At 40.4% G+C, this 19652-nt stretch overlaps 1 protein-coding gene across 4 annotated transcripts in view; it reads left to right on the forward strand.

Annotated features, from left to right (window-relative positions):
• Nucleotides 1-4624: 4624 nt before the first annotated feature.
• The window catches only part of GPR89A (G protein-coupled receptor 89A), a 66722-nt gene continuing 51694 nt past the window's right edge, over nt 4625-19652 (forward strand). For 2 of the 4 annotated variants that reach the window (XM_070367004.1, XM_070367007.1), the window contains exons 1-3: nt 4625-4825; nt 12042-12101; nt 13499-13602. In XM_070367004.1, the coding sequence (XP_070223105.1) occupies nt 4784-4825; nt 12042-12101; nt 13499-13602 (206 nt within the window). In that variant the 5' untranslated portion in view covers nt 4625-4783. The remainder of the gene's footprint in view (nt 4826-12041; nt 12102-13498; nt 13603-19652) is intronic. The other 2 variants (XR_011463518.1, XM_005898506.3) reach the window with 2 other exon arrangements.

The following is a 19652-nucleotide window of genomic DNA, read 5'->3' on the forward strand; positions in this document are numbered from 1 at the left end:
GAACTCAAATGGGCCAGTCATACACTCTCTCCCTGGAATGTGAATCTTGAGTCTAGTAACAGAGACTGAAACGTAGTTGGGATTCATTTATCTTGACAGAACCCCTTGAAGAGATTCACAATTAGTTCCCTGCTTACCTAGATTTCTGGCAAATGCTTAGTTCCTCTTTTTACAGATCATGGTTCATCAACCTTTCTTCAGTTTGCTAAGCTACTCCAGAGTTCCTTTTTTTCTAATGTTGCCAAAATTATTCCTGTTGCTTACAAGCTTCTGACTGGTAGGTACACCACATCCTAGCCTCATCTCCCACATTTCTAGCCTCATTTCCCACATCCATCCACACATGCATATGCCCCAGTCTTACAGAGCCATTGGCTGGTCCCCAATATGGACAAGCCTGACATTTAGTGATGAAGGAACTTCATAGTATTTCAGGACTCTGCCCTGTCCAGCCTTTTTTCTGTAATCAGCTCCTTCTCATCCTTCAAGATTCAACTCAGTTGTCTTCTTCTTTATGAAATTTCACAAAATTCCCTATACAAAGTGAGTTGCTCCCTCCTTTTTGATCCCTTAATATTTGTGTACACTTGATCATAGCACTTATCAAAAGTGACTTCAAAAAGAGACTTCATATCGTCACTTCAAATCTTTGTTGTGATGAGACAGAACCGAGGAGAATACACTTGCCTGACAATATTATTATATAATCTCTGAATATTCAGTACTTAGCACAGTGACTGGAACATAGTAATGTCTGGGGAATGAATGAATACTACTCCCAGGGCAGAAAAGAGATAATTGGCTAAGTATGCCCCAGCACCAGAGCAGGCTGACACTGTAAGGAATGTATCTGAGGAAGAGCTTCCTTGAAGGTCCCAGGAATTCCAGGTTTAAGGCACTGGGCTTGTTTTATCATAATTACAGGAAAAAAAGAGAAATTTTCAGACTAATTGCTGGCTGTTATCACCCAGAGCAGCCTTGGAAGCCATATGTCGACAATGGCAGTCAGTCTTCAAATGACTACAGACTAGAGGATCACTACCACCCCCACCAACACCTCTTCCAATACCCATGAATCAGACTTTTGGATTTCACATGAAACAAAAAATAAACTTGTGTTGTATTAATTCTCTGAGATCTCAAGATTTATCTGTTATCGGGCCTAGCAGTATCTTTATATAAATTGAGGTTAGATGTAGCTATAACAAAACCCTAAGATATGTGGCTTTAGCTTGACAGGTGAACAGTGAGTGGTGAAGAAATGAAAATCAAAGGTTGCAACGATTGAAGGCTTCCTTGGCAGCCCCATGGTTAAAAGTCTGAGCTCCCAGTGCATGGGGCCTGGGTTTGATCCCTGGTCAGGGATCAAATATAGCTGTGGTATATGCCGCAGCTATATACCACAACTAAGACCTGCACATGCAAACCAATAAATAAATTAAAAAAAAAAAAGGTTACAAAGACAGAGCCTCAGGCTATGCCATGCAAATATTTAGTAAAAAATGTAGTCTGTGATGATTCATGTATTAGTTATCTATCGCTTTGTAACATATCACTCCAAAACTTCACAGCTTGAAACAACAACGTGCATGTGTGCCAGCTAAGTTGCTTCAGTTGTGTTCAACTCTTTGCACCCCCGTGGACTATAGCCCATCAGGCCCCTCTGTCTATGGGATTTTCCAGGCAAGAGTGCTGGAATGGTTTCCCATGCCCTTCTTCAGGGGGATTTTCCCGATCAGGGATCAAACCCATGTCTCTTACATCTCCTGTATTGGCAGATGGGTTCTTTACCACTAGTGCCACCTGGGAGCCCCTGAAACAACAATATGTATTATCTCTTATAGCTTCTGAGGGTCAGGAACTCTGGAGCAGCTTGGGGTCTCTCATAGGGTTGCAGTCAGATATTGACAAAGTCTGCAGTCATCTGAAGCTTGACTGAAGAGGTAAGATCCACCCATTCACGTGGTTATGTGACACAGAAGGTTGGTGCTGGCAAGTTAGTATCTCTCTACTTGGGCCACTCCATGGGTCTGCTTGAGTGTCCTCATGAACCAGTGGCTGGTTTCCCCTAGAACAAGTGAATCAAGAGATTAAGGCAGATGCTTCAATGTCTTTTATGACCTAGGTTTGGAAATCACATACCATCACTTTCATTGCATTTTTAGTCACATTCTCTAAGATTGCTCCATATACTGTGCAGAGAATAAACTAAGGAGGAACAAGATTTGAGGTAAAGATGCCACTTGATTCAGAACTACCTCTGACTCATCTGAACCAACCAAAGCCCTGGACAAGGCATCCTAAGTGCACACTAGGTCAACACCAGGGTCAACACATCCAAAATGAGGCTAGATAAGAAGAAAGAACCAACTCGCATAGCCAAGAAGGTTTGGAAGAGTGGTGACCAACTTGTAAAGAAGTTCAGTCACATGGATGTTTATCTAGTGTGAAGATTTTTGGAGACATTCTAAAATCAAAAGCAGGGGGTAGCAGTTCCTTGGATCACCCACATCAGTCCTTGACCTGGACAAAGGTGTTAACAGTAGAGAGAATTTTGAATTGTTTCTGTTTTTCAGTAACTCAGTCATGTCTAACTCTTTGTGACCCCATGGACTGCAGCACACCGGGCTTCCCTGTCCTTCATCATCTCCTGGAGCTTGCTCAAACTCATGTCCATTGAGTTGGTGATGCCATCCAATCATCTCGTCCTCTGTCATCCCCTTCTCCTCCTGCCTTCAATCTTTCCCATCATCAAGGTCTTTTCCAGTGAGTCAGTTCTTTGCATCGGATGGTGGAAGTATTGGAGCTTCAGCATCAGTCCTTTTAGTGAATATTCAGGACTGATTTCCTTTAGGATTGACTGGTTTGATCTCCTTGCAGTCCAAGGGACTCTCATGAGTCTTCCCCAACACCACAGTTCGAAACCATCAATTCGTTGGCACTCAGCCTTCTTTATGTCCAACGCTTACATCCATACCTGACTACTGGAAAAACCATAGCTTTGACTCGATGAACCTCTGTTAGCAAAGTAATGTCTTTTTTATATGCTGTCAAGGTTTGTCATAGAATTTTGAATGGTGTCTTTCAAAGCTTTACACAGTCCTGGGGCTAGTGGGTTTGTATACCTTTTTCTGCTGCAAGCTTCACTGAGACCCTGATCCTCACCATGCATTCCAGTAAGCCACTAAGGTAAACTGTTTGCCTTGATAGGCTAACGCAGCATTCTGCACTATCACACAGCCTTGATAGGTGAGAGTCTAACTCATCATCTGCTTCACAGATGCTACTTCTTCCCTGATAGATGTAGCCAGGGACACAAAGTTCTCTAGCTAAGACTCTCCCTTAGTAGGGATGTCTCCACTGCTCCCTGGCCTTCTGGATTGGGGACAGGACGTCTGAGAGGTGTTTGGGCTGCTTAGTATGAGTAGCATTCAAGTCTAAGAAAGTAAGATACATTTCCTTGTGTGTAATAAATCTGAGTCTCAGTGATTCAGACTGTAGTAGACTAAACACTCTGGTCCAAGTTGCAAGTACTGACTTCCAAGTATTGACTGCAGCCTTGAATGCAGCCAGTCTCACATTGGGTGATGGCCTTCAACTGGGGACAGCTTCAGGATGAGATTATAGGGACTTCACGGACTAGGTAGAGGCCTGGTGGAAAAGGATAAGCTCCACAGCAGTGCCATTAAGCCTTCACGAAATGAGTATTGAATGGATGAAGTAGTGATTATGTCTACATTTGAGCAATTCCAACATGAGTGGGGCAACTATTTCCTAAAATAACTCATCTTCAGACTCTTAAAGAATTATTCCTTGTTTTGAATTAAATCTATGTTCGTTTAACTCCTTTGTCCTACAAATATCTTTTGAGGCCATATCAATTCTATCCATTCTTTCAAATGAAGACAACTGTCAATGAACCTGAGCCTTCTTTGTTCAATTCCTTTCATCTGTCCTTATCTGATGACTCACCTCTGAGCATGCTCCAATACATCTATTTGCCTCTCAAAAGTGTGGTAAAAGAATCATAAATTTACTTGATTAGCTGTATGTGCTAAAACCTGCCTTTATATTCTTCCCTCTTTATGCCATTGTTTGTGGACCCAAGCCAAGTTGTGACATGTAGAACGCATGATTTGTGGTATAATCCATTATTATTAACTTCACCATTATAAGGACTTCCCTGGTGGCTCAGATGGTAAAGCGTCTGCTTACAATGCGGGAGACCCGGGTTCTATCCCTGGGTCAGGAAGATCCCCTGGAGAAGGAAATGGCAACCCACTCCAGTGTTCTTGCCTGGAAAATCCCATGGATGGAGGAGCTGGTAGGCTACAATCCATGGGGTCGCAGAGTCAGACACGACTGAACAACTTCACTTTCACCATTATAAAAGAGAATTAAAATAAGATGTTATCTCAGGCCGCACCTCCGTTAGCCTCAGAAGTGGAAATGCTATCCTGCATTACAACTGCTTTAGAATTTTCAGACCTCGTTGTTGTACTTTGCTCCTTTTGGCCAGGCCCCCTCTAATTAATCCCCGCCCCCAGAACGCCCCCCCTGGTCCCGCCCCCCGCTCTCAGCTCCTCAGCGTCCCTCCCACTCGGAGCCCGAGGCGGGAAGCGCTGGACGTAGTTGCTGATTGGCTGGCTGGGGCGCAGCTTGATGGCGTCGGGCTGGCGAACCCAGGCCCCCGGGCGACTGCCGCCTGTGTGAGGGGGGCCCGTGGCCTATAGTGCTGTGGCTTCGGGGAAAGTGGAGGCACGAGCCCTCGTTACTCTTCACCATGAGTTTCCTGATCGACTCCAGCATCATGATTACTTCCCAGGTGAGCCACCGCGTCCCGCCTCTGGACTCCTCAGCCTGTCTCCCGAGTCGTCTTCTCCAGGCCTCGGTGATGCGGGCTGGCCCGGAGTCTCGCCCTTCTCGCCTGCGGGTAGTGCCTGCCTCATCCGTGCTCAGAGCTCCGAGAGGGTATGGGATTTGCTGCGTCCGGCTCCCTGCTCCCTCGCTGTCAGGAGGAGTCCCGCGGCCGTCCGCGCCCCCACTCATACTCCATTCCTCCTCCCATCCTACCCCACCTCCCGGTTTCCTTTCCACTTTGGGGAGAGGTCAGGTGGCCTTAGGGCTCAGAACCGGTGCCGCGAGAAGGGAGCTGTCCTCAAAGCGCCCCGAAGCTCTAGACTACGCGGCTGATCCATGGATTAGGGAAGAGTGTGGTTCCGGGTGCAGAGTGTGCGACTCGCCAATCCGGCTGGCTCCTGGGGACACGTGAGGTTAGTTGTCAAATTCTGAATCCGGATGCGGAGGAATTTGCCGCCGTCACTTCAGAGATCTAAGTATCCGTTTTCGTTTGTTAATACCTCCAACGTGTATCCTCTCGGCCACGCTTTCGGATCTTTTTCTGACCCTCTTTCCTTCATTCGTGGAAGAAATGGCTTCATTCGATGGCTAATGAAGATTAGCCATCTGCATTCATTCGTACAGTCAACAAACACGTTTATGGAGCATTATATAAAGTTCTGAGGATACATAGCTAAATAAGACATTGACTTGTCCCTGCTCTATAGAAACTTCGTCTAGTGAGCTTTTTGTTTTTACTATGTAAATTTTTTGAGTTACTCTTTTATTTTCTACACAGCATTTATCATAGCACTGATACCATTTATGTATTCATTTATTTATGAATTTACTTTTTTTGAGACCCTATCTTTTTAATAGCTCTATCCTCCCTCCAAGTGCAGACGCTCAGTAAGTATTTATTGGCCAACTGTTAAAATTTGTAGAAGCTCAGACTACCTAATTACTGATCTCCCCCCTACCTCATTTCTCCACTAACTAAAGGTATTTTTCTTTAATTGCTCTTTTTTTCAAGTGGCACATGACAGAAACAGTTCCTTTTAGGAGTTTAAAGTAAACTAAATCTTAGGTTGTTTTTTTTGTTTTCTGTGTTTGTATTCAGTTCAGTTCAGTCGCTCAGTCGTGTCCGACTCTTTGCGACCCCATGAATCGCAGCACGCCAGGCCTCCCTGTCCATCACAAACTCCCGGAGTTCACTGAGACTCACGTCCATCGAGTCAGTGATGCCATCCAGCCATCTCATCCTCTGTCGTCCCCTTCTCCTCCTGCCCCCAATCCCTCCCAGCATCAGAGTCTTTTCCAATGAGTCAACTCTTCGCATCAGGTGGCCAAAGTACTGGAGTTTCAGCTTTAGCATCATTCCTTCCAAAGAAATTCCAGGGCTGATCTCCTTCAGAATGGACTGTTTGGATCTCCTTGCAGTCCAAGGGACTCTTGTAGTAGAAGCCTAATAAATATTTAATAAAAAGCACCTTTCTGGAGAGGTGTGATTGCCTTAGAAACATCTCCCCCTCATTTTTCATGTTTTATATGAACTGAAAGATTTATTTGAAAGGAAATCTGAAATCAGAGATCATATATTGAAGCTGGTTCACCCCAGGCAACATCTTGGTATAGAGATTGTTCATCATTCCACAGGATAAAGTTCACATCCTTAATTGGCTTATGTGGTCTCTTATGATGAAGACTCCGCTCTTAACCTCTTCAGCCTTGGCCTTAACCATTTCTTTGCGACCCCATGGACTATAGCCTACCAGGCTTCTCCATCCATGTGGTTTTCCAGGCAAGAGTACTGGAGTGGGTTGCCATTTCCTCCTCCAATACACTAGCCTTACTGAACTTCTTTTAGTTCCTTAACCTGGCCATGCTGTCATGCCTCCAGGTTTCCGCCAGTCTGTTCTCTTTCTGGACCTTTTTCCCATACTCCTTCTTTCTCCCAACTGACTCCTACTCAGCCTTTGTTTCTCAACATGGATATCCATAAAACCTCTTCCAGACTGGACTAGATATCCCTTGACATGTTTTCCTAGTACCCTTTGCCCATTTCCCTTATAGTAGCACTATCGCATTGTTTCATAATTCCTTGTCCATCTCCTCCATAGATTACAAACCTTGAGACAGTGTCCATGCTGTCTTGTTCACCCTTACCCTTAAGACCTGGTACATATTAGACACCAATAAATATTTGTTAAATAAAAATGTAAATAAATGATCCAAGAAAGGAATCTTTTTCTAGTCAGTTCTTTAAACTATCCTGCTAATGGCCTTTTTTTTTTTTTTTTTAATCTGTAGCTAATTTTCAATTTAGGAGTTATCTTTTGTGACGGCAACTGTTATCTAACCTCTGTTTTCAGCCTTCTCTACAGTTATAAGACTTATCAGTTCCAAAGTACACTCTAAGGCTCAAGGTCAAGACTGCACAATTTCAAAAATATTCTCTTTTTTGAATAAATGCAGTGCACATTCTTGTTTTATTTGCAAAATGTTTAAAGTTGCTTTTCCCTTTTGCATGCTTTTTAGATCCTGTATAATCTTGCCAGAATTTGTATTAATCCTGGACTTCTTGAATTTTCCTGGTATTTTTTTATATTAGTTGTGTAAAAGTCTTTACACTTTTTTTGTCAATATGAAAGGAAGCCACAATGAAATATAAAGGTGCATATCTCTTCTCTCTTTTTCTCCCATTTCCTGCCCCCTCATATAGACTTATCAATTTCATTTGTTTTCTTTTTCTTGTCTAAAGTCCCATTTCAGAGTGATCTTAATGAAATATTTTTTTTTTATTATACATCTCACCATATACACTGCTCTTTAAATGCCTAACTTCAACTGCAGTCATGACTTCAGAAATCATTTAAATATTGCCTCTAAACTATGAATTTAAATGTCTCCACTGGTAATGATTTAAAATAGCCAAAGGATCTCATAAGTAGTCTAGGGGTATTTTGTCCTAATCTATTCACCCTCTTCCTTTTCTACTTGGTCTAAAATCATGGATCCAAGCTCCTTCATATTCACTTGTTTCTTTGCCTGCGTGTAAAGTCCACAATTGGATCACTGCTGTAGTTTGTCTACTGCTAACTCAGGAGCCAGTACTTTGGCCACCTGATGCAAAGAACTGACTCATTGGAAAAGACCCTGATGCTGGGAAAGATTGAAGGCAGGAGGAGAACGGGATGACAGAGGATGAGATGGTTGGATGACATCACCAACTCGATGAACATGAGTTTGAGTAAGCTCTGGGAGTTGGTGGTGGACAGGGAAGCCTGGTGTGCTGCAGTCCATGGGGTCGCAAAGAGTCGGACACGACTGAGTAACTGAACTGAACTGAACTCATGAGCCTGAAGGCTTTCGTAGAAAATCACATATGTGCAGATTGCTGATGCCTTGAGTTTATGGACACCCTTAGGTCATTGATTCTTTTTTTTTTCTTTAATCAGCTCCTTGTTCCCTTCCCTTCGTAATTTCTCTGAGTTTTTAATCACTCTTTTCAAAGCCCCTTTTTTCAATTTCACCTCTCCTGCCCTTAGCAGATGACCTTGCCTCCTACTTGATCAACAAAAGTGAGGCCAAAAGGTGTGAGCTCCTTCTACATCTTAATCTAAGCAGTTGTCTATGTCCATGACCATTCCCAACTCCTTTCCTCCCATGTCAGAAGATAAGGTGCCCCTTACTCCTGTTTAAAGCCATGTTTTCCACATGTACCTTTGATTGTGGAGCAGCTTGTTGTGAAGTGATTATAAGCACAAGCTTTGGGGTCAGCCACACAGACTTCAGCTTGATTCTGACACCCACTATAAATGAGTTAATTAGGCTACAGTCTCATTCTTGGCTGTCCCTTGAGTAATCTGTGTTTATTGTCTCTACTGTGTTACCCCCCATGCACCCCCAACCCAGTGAAGTCTAGTTCCTGCCTCCACCTCACTACTCAAACTGTTTTCCTTAAGGTCAGCGTTGACCTCCCAGTTACCAAATCCTTTGAACATTTTTCAATCCTGGTTCTCTTGTCCGTCTACTTTTTTAACATGTCTTTAAACTCTGTTCCCTTTGGTTTCAGGATACCACACTGTTCTGGCACCTATTATTTCTCTGACCATTCCTTCTCTGTCTCCTTCCCGGTCTCTTCTTCCCATTCCTACTCTCTACTCTTTTCTTCTTGGCATATTGCTCTCTTCACTCTATATACTATTCCTGAATGATCTCATATTCTTTGACGGTTTCAACTCTCAGATGTGTCTCAGCTGTCCCTTCATAATCTTTTATGTCAACTTGGGTGGCCCTCAAGCACTTAGTATATCTAAAAGTGAACCCGTCATCTTCCTGTCTCCCATCCACATTCCCCAATTTTTTTCCTCCAGTAGTCTTTATATAAAGTGGATGGCCTCCTTCTTCATCCTATATTCCAAACTAATCATCCTTAATTCCTCCCTGCTGATTTTACCTTCGAAGTACTCAAATGTGTTGCCTCCTCTCCAACTACTGATGTTTTAATTCAGTTCAGTTCAGTTCACTTCAGTTGCTCAGTCGTGTATGACTCTTTGCAACCCCATGAACCGCAGCATGCCAGGCCTCCCTGTCCACCACCAACTCCCGGAGTCCACCCAAACTCATGTCCATTGAGTCAGTGATGCCATCCAACCATCTCATCCTCTGTCATCCCCTTCTCCTCCTGCCTTCAATCTTTCCTAACATCAGAATCTTTTCAAATGAGTTAACTTTTCACATCAGGTGGCCAAAATATTGGAGTTTCAGCTTCAGCATCAGTCCTTCCAATGAACACTCAGGACTGATCTCCTTTAGGATGGACTGGTTGGATCTCCTTGCAGTCCAAGGGACTCTCAAGAGTCTTCTCCAACAGCACAGTTCAAAAGCATCAATTCTTTGGCGCTCAGCTTTCTTTATAGTCCAACTCTCACATCCATACATGACCACTGGAAAAACCATTTTTTGCTGTTTTAATTCAGGCCTTTGTTATCTCTCATCTGAACTGCTGCAGCAACCTCCTGTTCTGTTTCTTTCTCTACAGTGTTGTTTCCTTCAGAGAGTCCCTGTAGTTTCTCTGTAAAATAAACCTGGCCATGTCTTTTCCATCCTTAAATAACTCATCACCTACAGACTATGATTCAAGCTCTTTACAGTGACCTTTGGGGCTTTCCATCATTGGTCCTCTATTCCTCCCCTCTTTGTCTCATTTTTAACCACTTTTTTCTTTGAACTTTGTCTCCCAGCAGTGCCAAACCATGTGTAGTTACCAGTATATACCATGCTATTTCTCACCTCTGTGCCTTTACTCATGCTCTTTGCTGTCTGAAAAAGAAGACCTGTCCACCCCCACTACCTGTCTTTTACCTGCCTAATTCTTTTTCAACACCTTAAGAGAGTGTTTGGTTCTTTTGTTTGTTTTAAAATATTTTAGGGACGGTGGGAACCTTTGAGTGTATGTGAATATCTTGAAGCCTCTCTCTAGAAAAATGCATATAATCCTCAAATTTGCACATGATACCAGGTTTTAACTCTAAATTAAAACCTCCTTCAGCCAAGGTATTATCTTCCCCAGAAAAATCTGTCCTAACCCCATACCAGATTTGTTTAGTCTCCCTCTTTCATGTTCTTTAACAATATCATGTGCATGTCTCTATCATTGCATGTCCCATATTACACAATAATTACTTGGTGTCTTCACCACTATACTATACCTCCTTGACAGTAGTAACAATCTTACTCATCTTTGTGTCCTCATCACTTAGCACAGTACATAGATGTTGTTACCAAAGAATTGAGGTTGAATGTTCCTGAAGAACAAGCCATCTTTCACTGTGCACCATTTATCCATTCAGCAAACATTTATGGGGAGCCTGCTATGTCCCGGGCATTGTGCTGGGTGCTAAAATACAAAGATTGACAAGACAAATGTGACCCTTATCCTCACAGAACTTACAGTCTTTTTAAAAAGAATGTATTTAAATTAGACATTAAAAAACTGTGTGGCAAATGCTTTAGTAAGGGAAATACAAGGTAGGATAATAGGATTATGTAAAAAGAGTAAGTTATCTAAATTTGGGAGGCCAGAGAAGGCCTTCTAGAAGTAATAATAGTAAAGATTTGTAGGATAAGTGAGGAGGAGACTGGAGAGAAGTTCCTGTCAAAGGATAACATCTGCAAAGGTCCTGGTATGAAAGAATGTTATATCTAAAGAAGCACAGGCAGTTCCATGTGGCTGAAAACACGAATTTGGTGGATAGGAGGGACATAGTAAGAGGAGGAAGAATCTGCTAAATCATACTCGAGAGTTCACACTTGCTCCTGAAGTGAGTTGGAAGGCATAAAATAATTTTATTCTGAAATAATGCCACTCACAGCAACATGGATGGACCTAGAGATTATCATACTAAGTAAATCAGAGAGAAAGACAAATACCATATGATATCACTTATATTTGGAATCTAAAGTATGACACGAACTTACTTATGAAATAGAAACAGACTCACAGACATAGAAAACACACTTATGGCTACCAAAGGGGAAAGGGGGTGAGGGAGGGATAAATTCAGAGTTTTCAGTTAGCATATGCAAACTATTGTATATAAAATAAGCAACAAGTTCCTACTGCATAGCACAGTATTGGAAACCATATCCGATATCCTGTAACAAACCATAATGAAAAAAAAAAAAAAACCGTAATGGAAAGGAATATGAAAAACAATATGTGTGTGTGTGTGTGTGTGTGTATATATGTATATGTATAACTGAATACACCAGAAACTAACACAACCTTTTAAAGCAACTATAATTTTTAAAAAGAATTTTATTTTTTGATAACATTCTTAGCCAATACAAGAAGAGGAGTTGTGTCAGAGTATGTGTATGTGGAAAAGGTATTTACCAGTGAAAAATAAATGAGCTTTAGAACAATGAACAGAGCTGTCATGTGCCTACTATCTTAATTTGTGCCCAACTTAAAACATGTTCTAAAACAAGGATAATTTCAAAAATTGAAGAGCATTTCCACATCTGGTCCACTCTTGAGGACTTTAATAAGTAGTGTTATATGAGTGGATGTCACCTTTAATCTCTAAAATAAGCTATTTAGTTAGGCAACCTTTTATCGTAAAGTGGTCTGTAAAAGGCATTTCTCAAAAGATTGTGTATTGACATGCTGATCTTCTATCTTCTTTCTCCTCTAGATACTTTTCTTTGGATTTGGGTGGCTTTTTTTCATGCGACAGCTGTTTAAGGACTACGAGGTAAGAAGAGATCATTTTGATTATGCTAATATTATGTGAACTTGTTTTAAATGGGAAAAGAAAAATACCTCCATTAAAGAAAAAATCATGTTTGAGAAAAACAATTATCATATTATATCGCTTATATGTGAAATCTAAAAAAATGATACAAGTGAACTTATTTACAACATAAAAGTCGACTCACAGACATAGAAAACAAACTCATGGTTACCATGGGGAAAGTGGAGAAAGCGGGCAAAGGGATAAATTGGGACTTTGGGTTTACAGATATACACTACTACATATAAAATAGATAAGTAACAAGGGTCTACTGTAGAGCACAAGGAATTGTACTCAGTATCTTGTAATAACCTGTAATGGAAAAAATCTGAAATATGTGTGTGTGTATATATATATGAATCACTTTGCTGTACACCTGAAACATTTTAAATCAGCTATACTTCAATTAAAAAACCATTTATGCTTGAACTTTCATGACCTGTGATGGTCAAAAAAAATAAAAAAGGATAATCATGTTCACTCCCAAGATGGGAAGCTTTTGCTACTATAATATATAATTCTTAAATTGAAGAATATAATTAAGCTTAGTTGATTTTTTTTTTTAATGCCCAGAAGCCAGGATCAAGAAATATCATGGTTTAGTCATATTAGTATACACATCAATAGCAAATAGTTCTTTGGGAGAGAATTTAACTTGTAATGTCTCATAAATATACTCATTCATTTGGGTATCTGGCATTCAGTGTTAATTATCAGTCTGACATCCTAAGTTAATTCTAAGGCTGGTCTGAATCATATCTTAGGGTTTGAATTCAGAAAGACAACAGCCTACATTGGACATTTCCTGATTAATCTTCCTCATTTAGTAATAAGCTCAATGGTCATGGACTATCTGGGGTCATTTCTAGTATGTTCTCCATTAAACTTCCCCAGGGAGTTTGAGTTATTGTCTAAAAGAGCCCAGATTTCTAGAGATTCTCTCCTGCTCACTACTGTAAGGCCTCCTAGGAGAGGTTCTAAAACTGTTTCAAGGTCTGTGCAGAATGTTGAAGGAACCCTTTTAGAACTAACCTATATATCTAAATCTGTCATTTTTTGTCAGTGTACATCAAGAATTTTAAGTGCTACTTCTGACCTTGTCACTTCATCTTCTTGTGCTTTAAATTTTTTATCCACAAGAGGATGATGGTAATAGTGACCTATGAATTAGAAGTACAACCTATTTTCATCTATTCTTTTAGCTCTAGACAGGTTACTGTCATGGTCCTATTTCTAATAACTTGAGAATTTCTTCAAAATAAGTTTTCTGACTTGTAATCATCAACTCAATATTTCACACAAGGAAATTACTTTTCGTCTCTATTTGACTTTTTTTTTTTCTATTTGACTTTTAACAGGTGCGTCAGTATGTGGTACAGGTGATCTTCTCTGTGACTTTCGCATTTTCTTGCACCATGTTTGAGCTCATCATCTTTGAAATCTTAGGAGTATTGAATAGCAGGTGAGTAAGAGTACTAATTGGGTCTCCTCTTAAAGAGACCTATGTTACTTTCTTTATGGTGAAAGATTTACTGGCATCCCATAGCTGAAAAAAAATCCACTGTGTAGTTAGTTTAGTCTCACTTTTCACTTTCATGCGTTGGAGAAAGAAATGGCAACCCACTCCAGTGTTCTTGCCTGGAGAATCCCAGGGACGGGGGAGCCTGGTGGGCTGCTGTCTGTGGGGTCACACAGAGTCGGACGCGACTGAAGCGACTTAGCAGCAGCAGCAGCAGTAACTGTAATAATCATAGCAAATATGGGTTTCAGGCACCTAGTAACTGGCTTGACAAAGATTGTGAAATAGCAGGAAAACAAGTCTGAACATTAGTTCTGAAGTACTAAGTGAGACTGGGCTGTGAGAACCTAGGTCCCAGGCTTTACTATAAGAAGGTTTATTTTTCTCAAGCTGCTCTCTGATTGAATCCCAGGAAGAGCTCTTCACATTGTCCTGCTGATGGAGAAATCTCTACCTGGAAAGATCCAAATTCCTCAGAGCTAGTTAAGGGCTTCTATGAAGACTGAACTCCAGTTCTTACCAATGTAGTTAATTTTGTTTATTTCATAGGCATGTTCAAGTCTGATTGAACTTAAGAGTGTTCTTTAAAGCATTTTTAAAAAGTAACTCCTGTCCTCCTCCAAAAAATAGACCTGTTATGAACAGTCTATCCAAAATATTTCTTGCTTGTTAAACTGCAGGCTTCCTTTTTGCCAGTATTTGTGTTTAGAGTACATCAGCTATTCTGTGTAGAGTTTTGTTGTACCTTTTTAAAATCACTGCATGGAAAAGTCTTAAGAATAAAGTGGGATTGGCTCTGTAGTCAGGAATCAATGCTGAGCTAAGCTGTGTAACTCATTATATATAGATCCCTGAGTCTTGAGACTTATAAAGAGATTATATTCTCAAATTCCTATTTTGAGAATCAGAGTTGATGATCATAGTCTCGTAATGGATAAATTAAGAACTTGTAAAACAGGACAATGTTCTGACTTTGTGGTTTTTAAACTTGTTCTTTAATAATCCAAACCTTTCTTGGGTGAGCTAAATATAGATCCTATGACTATCGAGACTAGGCAAGTGTTATTTTACATGCTAATTATTAAATTTTATGTAAGGGTCCAGAAATAAACCAAAGCATATACAGTCAACTGTTTGACAAGGGAGCCAAGAATACTCAATGGAGAAAAGACTTCAATATCTTTTCAATATTGAAGAAAACATCTTCAATAAAAGATGGAGGGAAAATTATATATTCACATGTAATAGAGTGAAACTTGACCCCCATCTTATATTACTCACAAAAATTAACTGGAAATGGATTCAGTTCAGTCACTCAGTCGTGTCCGACTCTGCAACCCCGTGGACTGCAGCACATCAGGCCTCCCTGTCCATCACCAAATCCCGGAGTTTACTCAAACTCATGTCCATTGAGTTGGTGATGCCATGCAACCATCTCATCCTCTGTCATCCCCTTCTCCTCCCACCTTCAGTCTTTCCCAGCATCAGGGTCTTTTCTGATGAGTCAGTTCTTCGAGTCAGGTGGCCAAAGTATTGGAGTTTCAGCTTCAACATCAGTCCTTCCAATGAATATTCAGAACTGATTTTCTTTAAAATGGACTGGTTGGATCTCCTTGCAGTCCAAGGGACTCTCAAGAGTCTTCTCCAACATCACAGTTCAAAAGCATCAATTCTTCGACACTCAGCTTTCTTTATAGTCCAACTCTCACATCCATACATGACTACTGGAAAAACCATAGCCTTGACGAGATGGACCTTTGTTGGCAAAGTAATGTCTCTGCTTTTTAATATGCCGTATAGGTTGGTCCAAGGAGTAAGCGTCTTTTAATTTCATGGCTGCAGTCACCATCTGCAGTGATTTTGGAGCCCCCAAAAATAGTCTCTCACTGTTTCCACTGTTTGCCCATCTATTTGCCATGAAGTGATGGGACCAGATGCCATGATCTTAGTTTTCTGAATGTTGAGCTTTAAGTCAACTTTTCACTCTCCTCTTTGACTTTCATCAAGAGGCTCTTTAGTTCTCCTTCACTTTCTTCCATAAGGGTGGTGTTATCTGTATATCTTAGGTTATTGCTTTTTCTCCTGGCAATCTTGATTCCAGCTTGTGCTTCATCCAACCCAGTGTTTCTCATGATGTACTCTGCTTATACGTTAAATAAGCAGGGTGACAATATACAGCCTTGATGTACTCCTTTCCCTGTTTGGAATCAGTCCATTGTTCCATGTCCAGTTCTAACTGTTGCTTCCTGATCTGCATATAGGTTTCTCAAGAGGCAGGTCAGGTGGTCTGGTATTCCCATCTCTTTAAGAATTTTCCACAGTTCGTGGTGATCCACACAGTCAAAGGCTTTGGCATAGTCAATAAAGCAGAAATAGATGTTTTTTGGAACTCTCTTGCTTTTTTGATAATCCAACGGATTTTGGCAATTTGAACTCTGGTTCCTTTGCCTTTTCTAAAACCAGCTTGAACATCTGGAAGTTCACGGTTCACGTATTGCTGAAGCCTGGCTTGGAGAATTTTGAGCATTACTTTACTAGCGTGTGAGATGAGTGCAATTGTGCAGTAGTTGGAGCATTCTTTGGCATTGCCTTTCTTTGGGATTGGAATGAAAACTCACCTCTTCCAGTTCTGTGGCCACTGCTGAGTTTTCCAAATTTGCTGGCATATTGAATGCAGCACTTTCACAGCATCATCTTTTAGGATTTGAAATAGCTCAACTGGGATTCCATCACCTCCACTAACTTTGTTCATAGTGGTGCTTCCTAAGGCCCAGTTGACTTCACATTCCAGGATGTCTGGCTCTAGGTGACTGATCATACCACTGTGATTATATTGGTCGTGAAGATCTTTTTTGTACAGTTCTGTGTATTCTTGCCACCTCTTTTTAATATTTTCTGCTTCTGTTAGGTCCATACCATTGCTGTCCTTTATTGAGCCAATCTTTGCACAAAATGTTCCCCTGGTATCACTAATTTTCTTGAAGAGATCTTGAAATGGATTAAAGACTTAAATGTAAAACTTGAAACCATGAAGCTCTTAGAAGAAAATATAGCAGAAAAACTCCTTGAAAATGTTTTTTTTTTTTTAAATCACACCTAAAGCACAAACAGCAACATCAAAAACAAACAGTTGAACTATATCAAACTAAAATCTTCTGCCCAGCAAAATGAACCATCAACAAAGTGAAAAGACCACCTATAGAAGGGAAAAAACATTTGTAAATCATTTATCTGATACGGAGTTAATATCCAAAGCATATAAAGAACTTGTAACTCAATAGCAAAAAAACAAATAATCCAGTTTTAAAACGGGCAAAGGACCTGAATAGACATTTTCCAAAGATTTATCAGGCCAACAGATACATGAAAATATGCTCAACATTACTAGTCATTAGAGAGATGACACCTCGTATCTGTTAGAGTGGCTATCATCAGAAAGACAAAAGATGACAAACAGTGGTCTTGATGTAGAGAAAAGGGAACCTTTGTGCACTGTTGCTAGGGTTGTAAATTGATACAGCTGCTATGGAAAACAGTGTGGAGGCTCCTCAAAAAAATAAAAATAGAACTACCATATGATCCAGCAATTCCACCTCTGAAAGTATGTCCAAAGAAAATGAAAACACTAACTCGAAACACCTCATGTTGCTTGCAGCATTATTTACAGTAGTCAAGACATGAAACAACCTCAGTGTCCATGGAGAGATGAATGGATAAAGTATGAAATGTATATACAACGTATAGAATGAAGAAATCCTTCCATTTGTGACAACATGGATGGACCTTGAAGGCATTATGCTAAGTGAAACAAGTTAGACAGAGAAAGACAAATACTGTATGGTTCCACTTATATGTGGAACCTAAAAGCAAAAACAAAAATAAGAACACCAAACTCTTAGAAAAAGAGATCAGATTAGTGGTTGCTAGAGGGAGTTTCGGAGAAGGCAATGGCACCCCACTCCAGTACTCTTGCCTGGAAAATCCCATGGACGGAGGAGCCTGGTAGGCTCCAGTCCATGGTGTCGCTGAGGGTCGGACACGACTGAGTGACTTCACTTTAACTTTTCACTTTCACACATAAGGAAATGGCAACCTACTCCAGGGTTCTTTCCTGGAGAATCCCAGGGATGGGGAACCCTAGCGGGCTGCTGTCTATGGGGTCACACAGAGTCGGACACGACTGAAGTGACTTAGCAGCAGCAGAGGGAGTTTGGAGGAGGGGAAATTGAAGGAAGGTGGCTAATTTGCTGTGTGATATGTGGGAAAGTTAAGAGTAAATCCTAATTCTCATCATGAGAGTTTGAGAGTTTTTTGTTTTGTTTTGTTTTTTACTGTATCTAAATGAGAGAATGATGTTAACTAAACCTTTTGTAATCATTTCACAATATATGTAAATCAACCATCATTGTGGACTCCTAAAGCTTATTTAGTGGTCTATGTCAGCTATTTCTCAATAAAGCTAGAAAAAAAAAAATTTATTATCACAACCTGGAAGTTTTACTGCTATCTAACCAGAGGTCAGCACCATTCCTGTAAAGAGCCAGAGAGTAAATATTTTAGGCTCTGTGGGCCACACTATTTCTATTGTAACTACTCAACGTTGCTGTTGCAGAGCCAAAGCAGCCAGAGGCAATATGTAATCAAATGGGTGTAACTGTGTTCCGGTAAAACTTCATTTATAAAAACAGGTGACTGACTGGCCATGAGTAATGTCTAGGTTAGAAAGGACTTTGACTCAGTCTAAAACCAAAATTATTGTTTTTGGTAGCTAATGTCCCCCAACTTTTGACTCATTTATTGTTAATAATCCCATATAGTAAGATATGTCACTCAGTTACTTGGATTTATATTCCTCAAATAGCTTATCTTAAAGATTATGAAAGTAGCATTGCTAAATCTGGTTCTTCTCTAGGTCCTTTGTAGGGATTGAGTAGGCTAAGATGTATCTTCAGTTATACCTATTTTTTCATACTAACAGTTGGTCCTACAGTGTAACAGAATTATGGATTGTGATCATATGTTATTAACTGTGCATTGACTATTCACAATAGTTTTCAAAGGAAAATCTTCGACCTGAACAAGAGTATTCTTTTGGCTCATCTCTAAGCAGAAGTGCTGTAGCCTTCTATTCAAATACGTAATCTTGTTGGTATCCTTAATTTTCTCAAGAGACTATCACTTTACCCTCAGCTCAAATTGCAGTTAAAATATATGGTTTGCTTTTAATGGGCAATATGGATTACACTTGTCATTTCAAACCCACTGCCTCCCAGTATCTTTCAGAAATTTAGCTGAAATACTGAGTACAGTTGCCTGGAGGATGTGCATGTTGTTTCTCTAAATGCTCGAAAGTGGGTAATCCAGATGAGCAAAAGCTGTCAGTTTATCTAAACTAAATGGTATTGGCTCTCTGTAGGATAGCCTTTGCTCTGTGTTTTATGATTCCTGCCATATGCACTAAGGAGTAAACAGTAAGAAATAGCCCACTGAAACTCACTGATGTTTCTCTTGAAAGCATGGTGTGAAGAACATTGTTAATTGCCCTCATATTTTCTTCTTTAAGAAATCTTTGGAGAAATTTCAATATGATCATGGTAATAATTCAGTTATAATTAGTAATAATTATGCTGGAATAAACACAAGCTGGAATCAAGATTGCCGGGAGAAATATTAATAACCTCAGATATGCAGATGACACCACCCTTATGGCAGAAAGTGAAGAGGAACTCAAAAGCCTCTTGATGAAAGTGAAAGTGGAGAGTGAAAAAGTTGGCTTAAAGCTCAACATTCAGAAAACGAAGATCATGGCATCTGGTCCCATCATTTCGTGGGAAATAGATGGGGAAACAGTGGAAACAGCGTCAGACTTTATTTTTCTGGGCTCCAAAATCACTGCAGATGGTGACTGCAGCCATGAAATTAAAAGACGCTTACTCCTTGGAAGGAAAGTTATGACCAACCTAGATAGCATATTCAAAAGCAGACATATTACT

Source organism: Bos mutus, chromosome 3 (assembly GCF_027580195.1).
Source record: "Bos mutus isolate GX-2022 chromosome 3, NWIPB_WYAK_1.1, whole genome shotgun sequence".
Taxonomy (NCBI): domain Eukaryota; kingdom Metazoa; phylum Chordata; class Mammalia; order Artiodactyla; family Bovidae; genus Bos; species Bos mutus.